General features: G+C 41.2%; 1 protein-coding gene across 6 annotated transcripts in view; it reads right to left on the minus strand.

Moving 5' to 3' along the window:
- LOC133572122 (unconventional myosin-IXAa-like) overlaps nucleotides 1-13843 on the minus strand; it is a 278579-nt gene that overhangs the window by 239905 nt on the left and 24831 nt on the right. The window contains exon 1 of one of the 6 annotated variants that reach the window (XM_061924844.1): nucleotides 13127-13377. The exons of 4 other annotated variants lie outside the window; for them this stretch is intronic. Coding sequence is in view for 1 of the 2 variants with exons in the window: in XM_072911883.1 (XP_072767984.1) it covers nucleotides 12900-12919 (20 nt within the window). In the remaining variant the exon portion in view is untranslated. Of the gene's footprint in view, nucleotides 1-12899; nucleotides 13102-13126; nucleotides 13378-13843 lie in introns of those variants that run through there. One more of the 6 variants, XM_072911883.1, reaches the window with a different exon arrangement.

Genomic DNA, 13843 nt, shown 5'->3' on the forward strand with positions numbered 1-13843 from the left:
ATCTGCAACACAATTTTCTCACATCCCCGACCACAAACGCTGTATATATCTACATTTAAAACGCTTTCTCGTGGTCTATAGAACATGTAACGGTGGGTCTTTGGTGAAAACTTTGCATACATTTTGCTTCACAGACCAGCCCCTTTCTAAGGCCATGTCTACACTAAGTCGTTTAACCCCTTAAACGAATAATTATTTATTATCGTTTAAGGTCCCCCTCCTCGAGCAAATTTTTACACGGGTAAGTCAGCCGTGTAATTCTTGAATCTCCGGCACTTAGCTTTGTATGGACTCATTGATCGTTTACAAAGTGAGTTCGGAGAGGAAGTGACGCCAGAAAGACCACGCCCACACAGGAAGTGACGTCAGAAATAACACGCCACAGCCGGCTTCATAATAAAGCAGTTTCATAACAACCGGAGCTAACCACTGGAAATATCTTCTACATGTACAGATGCTTGTGGAAATCACACATGAATACATTAAGAGAAAGCGATTGCAGCTATATCGGATACAACACTTCTCAGACGGCAGGAGAACTTTGGAATGTCCGGGTCAGCTGTGATGCTACTTACCGAAAAACTTCGTCCATTTGTCGAAGGAGAGTGTATTTATTTTTTTGATAAAATTCTGGCAACTGAGATGTAAAAAAATGTGGTACATTTTTGCCATGCACCTGGGGATAGGTTGATTGGCAACACTAAATTGACCCTAGTGTGTGAATGTGAGTGTGAATGTTGTCTGTCTCTGTGTTGGCCCTGCGATGAGGTGGCGACTTGTCCAGGGTGTACCCCGCCTTCCGCCTGAATGCAGCTGAGATAGGCTCCAGCACACCCCGCGACCCCAAAAGGGACAAGCGGTAGAAAATGGATGGATGGATGAACATATCTGCGGCTTTTAGTGCGGTGTGGCCAATGTATGGAAAATATTATTTTCTTCTAAGATTTAGTGGGTGCAGCTTATATACCGGTGTGCTCTGTAGTCCAGAAAATATGGTATCGGTAATCTTTGGAAAATTCTTCTGTATCTACACCCTCGGACCGAGCTCTGTGCTTCACGTCCGGCGGTGAGTCTACTGATCGAACTGGGTAAGCACATTGTCACAAAACGTATTTCTTGAGATGAGGCTGGAGGTCAGTGTAGTGAGTTGTGCTGGTTAATACAAACAATAGAAGATCATTTTAGGGGTCACATCTTAGCTGAAACTACAACAAAAATAAACATAGCGGTCTCATAAAAAGGAACTAGGAAAACATTACCATGTATGGACAAATCCGCTGATGTCACAGTGGCAAACTACGCCACAATTGTTGGAATGTATCTCGAACGACTCGTTTGGAACAACGCAAAATTGTTTTATGAATATCGCCTAAAAACGCCTCAAAAGTTCAAGTTCAAATGTTCTGCTTCAATAGCAGGGGTGTCCAAACAACGGCCCGCAGGCAAAAAGCGGCCGGCTGACGGTTTCTATTAGGCCCGTGAGATGTCATGAGTTTAATAAGGTATCTTACCCACAGGGAGATTGCATTAATTTTGACAGTGTGACGACATTGATTCTGTCATTATGTCACCATTTAGTGGGCAATGTGGGTAATACATATCAATGACCTTTAATTATGCTGGAAGTATGCGCAACATTCACTTGTATGACCTAATGCAAACAACCTTCCCTAGTCATGGTGCAAAAACAAATATGTATTTACATATATACAGTGCAGGCCAAAGGTTTGGACACACCTTCTCATTCAATGGGTTTTTGTTATTTTCATGACTTACATTGTAGATTGTCACTGAAGGCATCAAAACTATGAATGTACGCATGTGGATTTATGTACTTAACAAAAAAAGGTGAAATAACTGAACATGTTTTTATCTTCTAGTTTCTTCAAAATAGCCACCCATTGCTCTGATTACTGTTTTGCACACTCTTGGCATTCTCTCGATGAGCTTTAAGAGGTAGTCACCTGAAAGGGTTTTCACTTCACAGGTGTCATAGTTTTGATGCCTTCAGTGACAATCTACAATATAAATAGTCATGAAAATAAAGAAAACCCATTGAATCAGAAGGTGTGTCCAAACTTTTGGCCTGTACTGTATATCCAACCAACACAAAATGTCAATAGAAATGGTCACAAATAAAACAACCCACTCACTGAACTTTGTGGACATTATAAAAAACTTCCATTCCTCATACAAAATTAAAAATTACACCCATTACGAAGCAAGTAGGGAAACACTCTCCACACCTATCCATGTTTGCCGCATTTTAGCTGCTTGATATTTCTGATTGATTACAACATTTTAGGGGGTTGTCACGGAAGTAAACAAGGTAGGAGTCAAACTTTCACATACTCTTAATTTCCAATTACCGTATTTTTCGGAGTATAAGTCGCACCGGAGTATAAGTCGCACCTGCCGAAAATGCATAATAAAAAAGGAAAAAAACATACATAAGTCGCACTGGAGCCCGGCCAAACTATGAAAAAAACTGCGACTTATAGTCCGAAAAATATGGTATATGAAATATTTTATATATCCATAATATTAATACAATATGTACACATATATATGTATAGGCTATGTGTATATATGTACACATATATACTCAGTGGACTAGTGGTTAGAGTGTCCGCCCTGAGATCGGTAGGTTGTGAGTTCAAACCCCGGCTGAGTCATACCAAAGACTATAAAAATGGGACCCATTACCTCCCTGCTTGGCACTCAGCATTAAGCGTTGGAATTGGGGGTTAAATCACCAAAAATGATTCCCGGGCGTGGCCACCCCTGCTGCCCACTGCTCCCCTCACCTCCCGGGGGGGTGATCAAGGGTGATGGGTCAAATGCAGAGAATAATTTCGCCACACTTAGTGTGTGTGTGTGACAATCATTGGTACTTTAACTTAACTTTAATATATGTTACTTTACATGCAGTTGGCTTTTGGCCCTCGACCAAATATTTTTAGCCCAATGTGGCCTCCCAAGTCAAAACGTTTGAACACCCCTGACCTATAGGGTCCATATATACACAGACACGAGTACCAAAAGGCAAAAAAGTGTGTTTGCATAATACGACCCTTTTAAATAATATGCTGCTGTACCAGAAAAACAGCATAAAGTGTGTTGAAAGTTGCACCACATACAGAAGCCTCTATAAATAATCAGAACTACCTTGAAACCAAATTTATTTGTCCTTTTTTTCCCCTCTTTTGCTCAAAAGGAAACTGTATTCTCACTCCATCCAGCTCAGTTCAGCAGGACAAAAAAAACTTCACTATCACTTACTGCAAGGCAGCCAAAAATAAATGAAATAAAAATAATGTTAGACGTTTTGAGGGTTTTCTAATGTCAAAGTCGACAATGGAAACCCGAGCACTGGACTGCAGGATCTTGGTGGTCTGTGGGGACAATGACAGACGCTTTTGAAGACACCCCCCCCCCCCATAAATAGATTCATATATCAGCGCTGACATGCAATGTGAGGCATTGACCTCATCTTGGTGTTGTCTTACGCCAACAAGCCTCCAGCAGCTTTTTCATGAATTTTGCTCAGGTTGTTTCTCAGGTGGGCTCCTCTGCTCTTGTGTCAGACTTGTCAGTCTGTGGCGGTAACTTTAGCCTTTAAACTACAACCCCAAACATCTACAGCCACACCTTCGCCACACTTACACCAGAACCCGGCGTGGCGCAGTGGAAGAGTGGCCGTGCGCGACCCGAGGGTCCCTGGTTCAATCCCCACCTAGTACCAACCTCGTCATGTCCGTTGTGTCCTGAGCAAGACACACACCCTTGCTCCTGATTGGTGCTGGTTAGCGCCTTGCATGGCAGCTCCCTCCATCAGTGTGTCAATGTGTGTGTGAATGGGTAAATGTGGAAGTAGTGTCAAAGCGCTTTGAGTACCTTGAAGGTAGAAAAGCGCTATACAAGTACAACCCATTTATCATTATAACCCTTCTTGCTTGGCGTTCTGACGTGACCGAAAAACTGACTCATGACAATTAATGCCAGGTGATATTCACAATCGTCAGTCTTTAGCCACGTTTCTCGAGGCGCACTCACACCGGGCCACACCTTTCTGTATCCCGACCAGCTAAGAATAAAAGGATTTTTCTATGAACAATAATGAACATTTTCACAGAAAATACCAGAAATTTGTAAAGAAAAGTAAGGGCATTTTACAAGAAATTAAAATATTTGTAACAAAAAATAAGGGACATTCTTAATGACAAAAAAGTTAAATTTTTGACGGAAAATAAGGTCACTTTTTTTTTTACGCGAATTAAATGACGTTTTTATGCAAGATGAGGGTCTTTGTTTTGGGAAACTAAGGCAACTTTTTCCGGAAAATAAAAAACACTTTATGGAAAGTAAAGGGATTTTTTTTTTACGGGAAATAATTAAAAAATGTTACATATAAACATATAATAAGGGGCATTTTACAGAAAATAAAAAAACATTTTTATGGAGAATAAGGTACATTTTATGAAAAATAATGGCCATTTTCTACGCAAAATAAGGGTCATTTTTATGGAAAATAAAAAATGTTTTACGGAACATAAACATTTTTACAGAAAATAAACGGAAATATCTCTGAAAATAAGGAAAATGTTTATATAAAATAAGGGACATTTTATGGAAGATAAGGACAATTTAAGTGGAAAAAAAGGTACATTTTTACGCAAAATAAGTGACATTTTGTGGAAAATAAGGGACATTTTTTACGCAAAATAAGGAACATCTTAATGGTAAGTAAGAGGCATTTTAGGGAAATAAGGCCAAATTTTAAGGAAAATAAGATACATTTTTACTAAAAATGAGGGACATTTTATGGAAAATAATGGAAATTTTATCGCAAAATTGTCATTTTTATGAGCCACACCTTTCTGCATCCTGACCAGCTAAGAATAAAAGGATTTTTTTTATGAACAATAACGAACATTTTCACGGAAAATTTGAGAAACTTGTATAGAAAAGTAAGGGAATATTACGAGAAATAAGAACTTTTTTAACAGAAAATAAGGGACATTTTTAATGACAAAAAATATCGAAGTTTTACGGAACGTAAGGTCTGATTTTTTTTAACGCAAATTAAAAGATGTTTTTATGCAAGATGAGGGACATTTTTTTACGGAAATTAAGGCAACTTTTTACGGCAAATAAAAAACATTTTTATAGAAAATATAGGGATTTTTTTTTACTGAAAATAATGAACATTTTTACAAACATACTAAGGGGCATTTTAACAGAAAATAAAAAATGTTTGACGGAACACAAGAAACATTTTTCCAGAAAATAAATGGAAATGTCACTAAAAATAAGGAACATTTTTACGCAAAATAGTGGAAATTTTTATGGAAAATAAGGGACATTTTCACAGAAAACTAGGAAAGTTTTCAGCGAAAATAAGGGAATGTTTTTATGGGAAAAAGGGACAGTTTATGGAAATTAAAATATTTTTGATTTGATTGCTTTGTTGGATCTGTTTTATTATATTGTTTTTTTGTTGGTTTATGCATGTTGCAATCGTATGTGCACAACATGTCTTATTTTTTGCTCATTTTTTGCTTTTTGTTATGTTTTAATTTTGTACTTTTATGTAGAAATGGCGCCGCTGAAGTGTCAGCTAATTGCATCAGCTCTCTGCTCTTTTAATGTCTTTCATATCTTTTTGTATTCTTTGATGTTTAACTCTTGTTTTCATGTGGTTTTTTTACCTTATTTTGTGTGGACTTTTTGTATCAGCACTGCAACCACATTCAGTAATGTTTCCATTGTGGGATAAATAAAGTCTATCCTATCCTATCCCATCATATCCTTAGGGTGCAGCACAGTACTGAATGCCTCACTTTATGGTTTTTCTCTTAAGTTTATTGTACGATCAGCAAGAGTAACGATATCAAACACTTACGTTAAAGTCATTACATAGGTAGAGAACGTCATCAGTGAAGTGAAGTGAAGTGAAGTGAATTATATTTATATAACACTTTTCTCTAGTGACTCAAATCGCTTTTACATAGTGAAACCCAATATCTATGTAACATTTAAACCAGGGGCTCTCCCTTAGAGATAGGGTGAGAAGCTCTACCATCCGGGGGGAGCTCAAAGTAAAGCCGCTGCTCCTCCACATCGAGAGGAGCCAGATGAGGTGGTTCGGGCATCTGGTCAGGATGCCACCCGAACGCCTCCCTAGGGAGGTGTTTAGGGCACGTCCAACCGGTAGGAGGCCACGGGGAAGACCCAGGACACGTTGGGAAGACTATGTCTCCCGGCTGGCCTGGGAACGCCTCGGGATCCCCCGGGAAGAGCTGGACGAAGTGGCTGGCGAGAGGGAAGTCTGGGCTTCCCTGCTTAGGCTGCTGCCCCCGCGACCCGACCTCGGATAAGCGGAATAAGATGGATGGATGGCATTTAAACCAGTGTGGGTGGCACTGGGAGCAGGTGCGTAAAGTGTCTTGCCCAAGGACACAACAGCAGTGACTAGGATGGCGGAAGCGGGGTTCGAACCTGGAAACCTCAAGTTGGTTGCAAAATAAACCAGAGGTGCCCCTAACAGCTGCTTTTAGCAACGACAAAGTGAGTAGATGGCGTATAGATACAATTAATGCAGTGAAAAGATGCATGGAAAGATAGATATATATATAAATATTAGAGATAAATGCGTTAAAATGTAATATCGGAAATTATCGGTATCGGGGGTTTTTTTGTGTTTTTTTTCTTCTATTAAATCAACATAAAAAACACAAGATACACTTACAATTAGTGCACCAACCCAAAAAACCTCCCTCCCCCATTTACACTCATTCACACAAAAGGGTTGTTTCTTTCTGTTATTAATATTCTGGTTCCTACATTATATATCAATATATATCAATACAGGGATACAGTCCGTAAGCACACATGATTGTGCGTGCTGCTGGTCCACTAATAGTACTAACCTTTAACAGTTAATTTTACTCATTTTCATTAATTACGAGTTTCTATGTAACTGTTTTTATATTGTTTTACTTTCTTTTTTATTCAAGAAAATGTTTTTAAATTTATTTATCTTATTTTATTAATTTTTTTAAAAAGTACCTGATCTTCACCATACCTGGTTGTCCAAATTAGGCATAATAATGTGTTAATTCCACGACTGCATATATCGGTTGATATCAGTATCGGTTGATATCGGTACCGATAATTAAAGAGTTGGACAATATCGGAATATCGGATATTGGCAAAAAGCCATTATCGGACATCCCTTATATATATATATATATATATATATATACACATACACACACACACACACACACACACACGTACATGAAGATAGATATATGACTATAAAGTCATGGACAAGATGGCGCCTACTTAGTGGTGTAGAGGTGTCGGCTAATGTACATAGCAGAAGAAGAGGCTGCGTTCATCCGCATCAGGACGAGGTGGGAGGGAATGGTGAAAGACAAAACTGTTAAAGCGCTGATTAAAACAGACGTGGGAAATGTAGAAAATGTGTCAAGAAGCCTGCGTGAATTATTCAACACCTATGTGGTTTCTGCGACCTTCAGCGTGTTTAAAACATGGCGGGACGTCCCGTCACGCGTCGACAGGAGCTGCTTTCGCGGCAAATTAGCAGCTGGAGCCGTCAGAGCGATGCTCTTTGCACGTTACGTAAGAATAGGTCACGTGAGGAAATGTTCACGTTTTTTCACAGCGAAAACGCTCTCGTTTTTTTTTTCCCCAAAATAAGAGCGCTTCACTTTGATTAGGGCTCATTGGTACCGTGGTGGACTTAGGTTCAATTCCCCATTCCTCTCCTGTGCTCACATTGACACATTCCACTTCTGCTCTGCTGTATTGATGCAATTTCTATGATTTAGTGGACTATTTCCAGTCTGATTTGCGGTGGTTCAGGTTATTTATTTTGTACACAAATGTGTTGCTGTCATTGATCACTAACAAAAGGGCCAGATGCATTTATTCAATTTAACGTTCAGTTATGCTGCATTACCCCGATTTCTATCAGTTTGTGGATTATTTTGAGTCTTTTTTTTTACATAGTAAAAAAAAGTAATTAATTTTTATTTTTTTATTCTTATTTGGAGTTAGAAATGATAAATGGGTTGTACTTGTATAGCGCTTTTCTACCTTCAAGGTACTCAAAGCGCTTTGACACTACTTCCACATTTACCCATTCACACACACATTCACACACTGATGGAGGGAGCTGCCATGCTAGGCGCTAACCAGCACCCATCAGGAGCAAGGGTGAAGTGTCTTGCTCAGGACACAACGGACATGACGAGGTTGGTACTAGGTGGGGATTGAACCAGCGGACCCTCGGGTTGTTCTGATTACATATTTTGTGCAAGGTCATTATTTTTGCAAGTGCCACAATCATGCCAATTAAACGATAGACCTTTTGTCTGTTTTCCGCACACAGTAGTAGCACTCCCTAACGGGCTTGTGGAGGTGGGTCTCCACTCTTACTTGTGCGGAGAATACTTTGCCTTTCAAGACTGCTTGTATTTGATTCCCAAAGAAATGGACGACGCATGCAGACACACTTCTCTTTCACTTCCCTTATCTCTTTGCACTTTTAATGTGTACAGTACATCGCTAATCACCCCCCCCCCCCTGAGATCCATTCTGCTACGTATTTTATGTTCTGGCAAAACATTTACGTTATGATTTGTTCATGAGCGAGGGTGAAACGCAAGCACCAAAACCGCATTTGTGGAAGGCTGACCCAAATAAATAAATAAATGAAGGCTTCTTCTTTGGCCACTGATGTACAGTATGCAGTATTGCATAATTCCCCTGTTTTTGGATGAGAGCGTGCACACAGTGTCCGCCTTGAGATCGATAGGTCGTGAGTTCAAACCCTGGCCGAGTCATACCAAAGCCTATAAAAATGGGACCCATTACCTCCCTGTTTGACACTCAGCATCAAGCGTTGGAATTGGGGGTTAAATCACCAAAAAATGATTCCCGGGCGCGGCCACCGCTGCAGCTCACTGCTCCCCTCACCTCCCGGGGGGTGATCATCATCCCATACAAAATAAAAAATTACACCCATTCATTACGAAGCAAGTAGGGAAACACTCTCCACACCTATCCATGTTTGCCGCATTTTAGCTGCTTGATATTTCTTATTGATTACAACATTTTAGGGGGTTGTCACGGAAGTAAACAAGGTAGGAGTCAAACGTTTACATACTCTTAATTTCCAATTATATGAAAAAGGGAAAAGCGGTAGAAAATGGATGGATGAAATATTTTATATATCCATAATAATACAATATGTACACATGTATATGTATAGGCTATGTGTATACAGGTAAAAGCCAGTAAATTAGAATATTTTGAAAAACTTGATTTATTTCAGTAATTGCATTCAAAAGGTGTAACTTGTACATTATATTTATTCATTGCACACAGACTGATGCATTCAAATGTTTATTTCATTTAATTTTGATGATTTGAAGTGGCAACAAATGAAAATCCAAAATTCCGTGTGTCACAAAATTAGAATATTACTTAAGGCTAATACAAAAAAGGGATTTTTAGAAATACTGAAAAGTATGAAAATGAAAAATATGAGCATGTACAATACTCAATACTTGGTTGGAGCTCCTTTTGCCTCAATTACTGCGTTAATGCGGCGTGGCATGGAGTCGATGAGTTTCTGGCACTGCTCAGGTGTTATGAGAGCCCAGGTTGCTCTGATAGTGGCCTTCAACTCTTCTGCGTTTTTGGGTCTGGCATTCTGCATCTTCCTTTTCACAATACCCCACAGATTTTCTATGGGGCTAAGGTCAGGGGAGTTGGCGGGCCAATTTAGAACAGAAATACCATGGTCCGTAAACCAGGCACGGGTAGATTTTGCGCTGTGTGCAGACGCCAAGTCCTGTTGGAACTTGAAATCTCCATCTCCATAGAGCAGGTCAGCAGCAGGAAGCATGAAGTGCTCTAAAACTTGCTGGTAGACGGCTGCGTTGACCCTGGATCTCAGGAAACAGAGTGGACCGACACCAGCAGATGACATGGCACCCCAAACCATCACCCAACCATGCAAATTTTGCATTTCCTTTGGAAATCGAGGTCCCAGAGTCTGGAGGAAGACAGGAGAGGCACAGGATCCACGTTGCCTGAAGTCTAGTGTAAAGTTTCCACCATCAGTGATGGTTTGGGGTGCCATGTCATCTGCTGGTGTCGGTCCACTCTGTTTCCTGAGATCCAGGGTCAACGCAGCCGTCTACCAGCAAGTTTTAGAGCACTTCATGCTTCCTGCTGCTGACCTGCTCTATGGAGATGGAGATTTCAAGTTCCAACAGGACTTGGCGCCTGCACACAGCGCAAAATCTACCCGTGCCTGGTTTACGGACCATGGTATTTCTGTTCTAAATTGGCCCGCCAACTCCCCTGACCTTAGCCCCATAGAAAATCTGTGGGGTATTGTGAAAAGGAAGATGCAGAATGCCAGACCCAAAAACGCAGAAGAGTTGAAGGCTACTATCAGAGCAACCTGGGCTCTCATAACACCTGAGCAGTGCCAGAAACTCATCGACTCCATGCCACGCCGCATTAACGCAGTAATTGAGGCAAAAGGAGCTCCAACCAAGTATTGAGTATTGTACATGCTCATATTTTTCATTTTCATACTTTTCAGTTGGCCAACATTTCTAAAAATCCCTTTTTTGTATTAGCCTTAAGTAATATTCTAATTTTGTGACACACGGAATTTTGGATTTTCATTTGTTGCCACTTCAAATCATCAAAATTAAATGAAATAAACATTTGAATGCATCAGTCTGTGTGCAATGAATAAATATAATGTACAAGTTACACCTTTTGAATGCAATTACTGAAATAAATCAAGTTTTTCAAAATATTCTAATTTACTGGCTTTTACCTGTATATGTACACATATATACTCAGTGGACTAGTGGTTAGAGTGTCCACCCTGAGATCGGTAGGTTGGGGGAGCTCAAAGTAAAGCCGCTGCTCCTCCACATCGAGAGGAGCCAGATGAGGTGGTTCGGGCATCTGGTCAGGATGCCACCCGAACGCCTCCCTAGGGAGGTGTTTAGGAGGCCACGAGGAAGACCCAGGACACGTTGGGAAGACTATGTCTCCCGGCTGGCCTGGGAACGCCTCCGGATCCCCCGGGAAGAGCTGGACGAAGTGGCTGGGGAGAGGGAAGTCTGGGCTTCTCTGCTTAGGCTGCTGCCCCCACGACCCGACCTCGGATAAGCGGAAGAAGATGGATGGATGAATGGATGGATGGCATTTAAACCAGTGTGGGTGGCACCGGGAGCAGGTGGGTAAAGTGTCTTGCCCAAGGACACAACAGCAGTGACTAGGATGGCGGAAGCGGGGTTCGAACCTGGAAACCTCAAGTTGGTTGCAAAATAAACCAGAGGTGCCCCTAACAGCTGCTTTTAGCAACGACAAAGTGAGTAGATGGCGTATAGATACAATTAATGCAGTGAAAAGATGCATGGAAAGATAGATATATATATAAATATTAGAGATGTCCGATAATACCGGCCTGCCGATATTATCAGCCGATAAATGCGTTAAAATGTAATATCGGAAATTATCGGTATCGAGTTTTTTATTATCGGTATCGTTTTTTTGTGTTTTTTTTTATTAAATCAACATAAAAAACACAAGATACACTTACAATTAGTGCACCAACCCCAAAAAAAACCCTCCCCCATTTACACTCATTCACACAAAAAGGTTGTTTCTTTCCGTTATTAATATTCTGGTTCCTACATTATATATCAATATATATCAATACAGTCTGCAAGGGATACAGTCCGTAAGCACACATGATTGTGCGTGCTGCTGGTCCACTAATAGTACTAACCTTTAACAGTTAATTTGACTCATTTTCATTAATTACTAGTTTCTATGTAACTGTTTTTATATTGTTTTACTTTCTTTTTTATTCAAGAAAATGTTTTTAATTTATTTATCTTATTTTATTATTATTATTTTTTTAAGTACCTTATCTTCACCATACCTGGTTGTCCAAATTAGGCAAAATAATGTGTTAATTCCACGACTGCATATATCTGTTGATATCGGTATCGGTTGATATCGGTAATTAAAGAGTTGGACAATATCGGAATATCGGCAAAAATCATCCCTAGTTGTGAGTTCTAACCCCGGCCGAGTCGTACCAAAGCCTATAAAAATGGGCCCATTACCTCCCTGCTTGACACTCAGCATCAAGGGTTGGAATTGGGGGTTAAATCACCAAAAAATTATTCCTGGGCGCGGCCACTGCTGCTGCTCACTGCTCCCCTCACCTCCCAGGGGGTGATCATGGGTGATGGGTCAAATGCAGAGACTAATTTCACCACACCTAGTGTGTGTGTGACAATCATTGGTACTTTAACTTTCATGAAAGGAATAAAAAGAAATGATGATGATGATGACACTTATATCGTGATGCAGTTTTCAGCCCTATGTCATTGTGGTGCTTTTGCAGCAAATAGAGACGCCATGAGGAGGATAAGGATGTCCCTGAGGGGCATCTCCCATGTGGGCTGCTGGACCTCAGTGGTGTCCACGTCGGGCCTGTTTCAACACGTCAACAACCTCACCCAAAAACATTCGGCATTTGCAGCATTTTTTTCTTTAACGTTTCTTACGCGGTTTGGGGTCATTTCTACGTTTGGAGGCCACGGTACAAGACTAGTCCACTGCAACCGACATGATGCAGAAAAGGCCTTTTGTTTGATAACCACAATAAATACCCATAGCCAAGTAAATAAATGTCACAATGAAAGGTTTTACCAATTGTTGACTCACAGTCCACTGAGCTTGCAAGCACTGCAGCATCACTAGCAAGCATCCGTTGAAAATACCAGCAGTCATGACAAGACTACACAATGGATGCTCACCAACATCTGCAAAGGCACATTTATGCGTTATGTAAGCGAACAGAGTGACATTCATACGACCAGGGAGGACGGGCTTGCTTAGGGTGCCTTCCAGGCTGCTACCTTCTGGATCCTTCCATGTCATTCCCCTCACACCCAACATCAGGCTGACGTTCATGACAGCCGGCGTGTAACGTGGCGACGTCACGTCCAAAAAAAAAAGAAGAAGAAGAAGTGGCGTGAATTACCTCCTCCAGCCGAGCCGCCTCCGGTCCGCCGCTGCCCTCCGACGGGTCGGAGCCAACAAGTCAGCCCGAGACCAGCGTCGTGCGTCCGGACACGCGAGCCACAATCCACCGCTCCGACGTCCCGGTCATGTGTGTGTGTGGGGAGGGAGTATAATAACGTCCGTTCTCCGGGGGGGAGGCGACGACCGCTTCTGTCCGCAGTCCCTGCCGTCACGTCGCGTTCGCCTCGCGTCACGTCGCGTCACGTCACGTCGAACCTCCTCTCGCCTTTACGCCGCCGAGCAGCTTCCTCCCGCGTGCCCGCGCTGCGCGTCCACGCCGAGCCGGATGGGATGCGGCGGGAAAGAAGTGGGTGGGGCCACGGGGGATGCAGGCGGGGGCGGGGTTTGAAAATGTGGACAAAATGTAAAAAAATAATAATAAAACAACAATACGGATTGACACAGTATTAAAACATAATATATATATATATATATATGTATATGTATAAATATATACACACATATATATACATATAAGATAAGGTGGCGACTTGTCCAGGGTGTACCCCGCCTTCCGCCCGAATGCAGCTGAGATAGGCTCCAGCACCCCCCGTGACCCCAAAAGGGACGAGCGGTAGGAAATGGATGGATGGAATATATATATATACACATATACATATATATATATATATATATATATATATACATATATATATACATATACATATATATATAT

This window comes from Nerophis lumbriciformis, linkage group LG29 (genome assembly GCF_033978685.3).
Source record: "Nerophis lumbriciformis linkage group LG29, RoL_Nlum_v2.1, whole genome shotgun sequence".
NCBI classification, from domain to species: Eukaryota; Metazoa; Chordata; class Actinopteri; order Syngnathiformes; family Syngnathidae; genus Nerophis; species Nerophis lumbriciformis.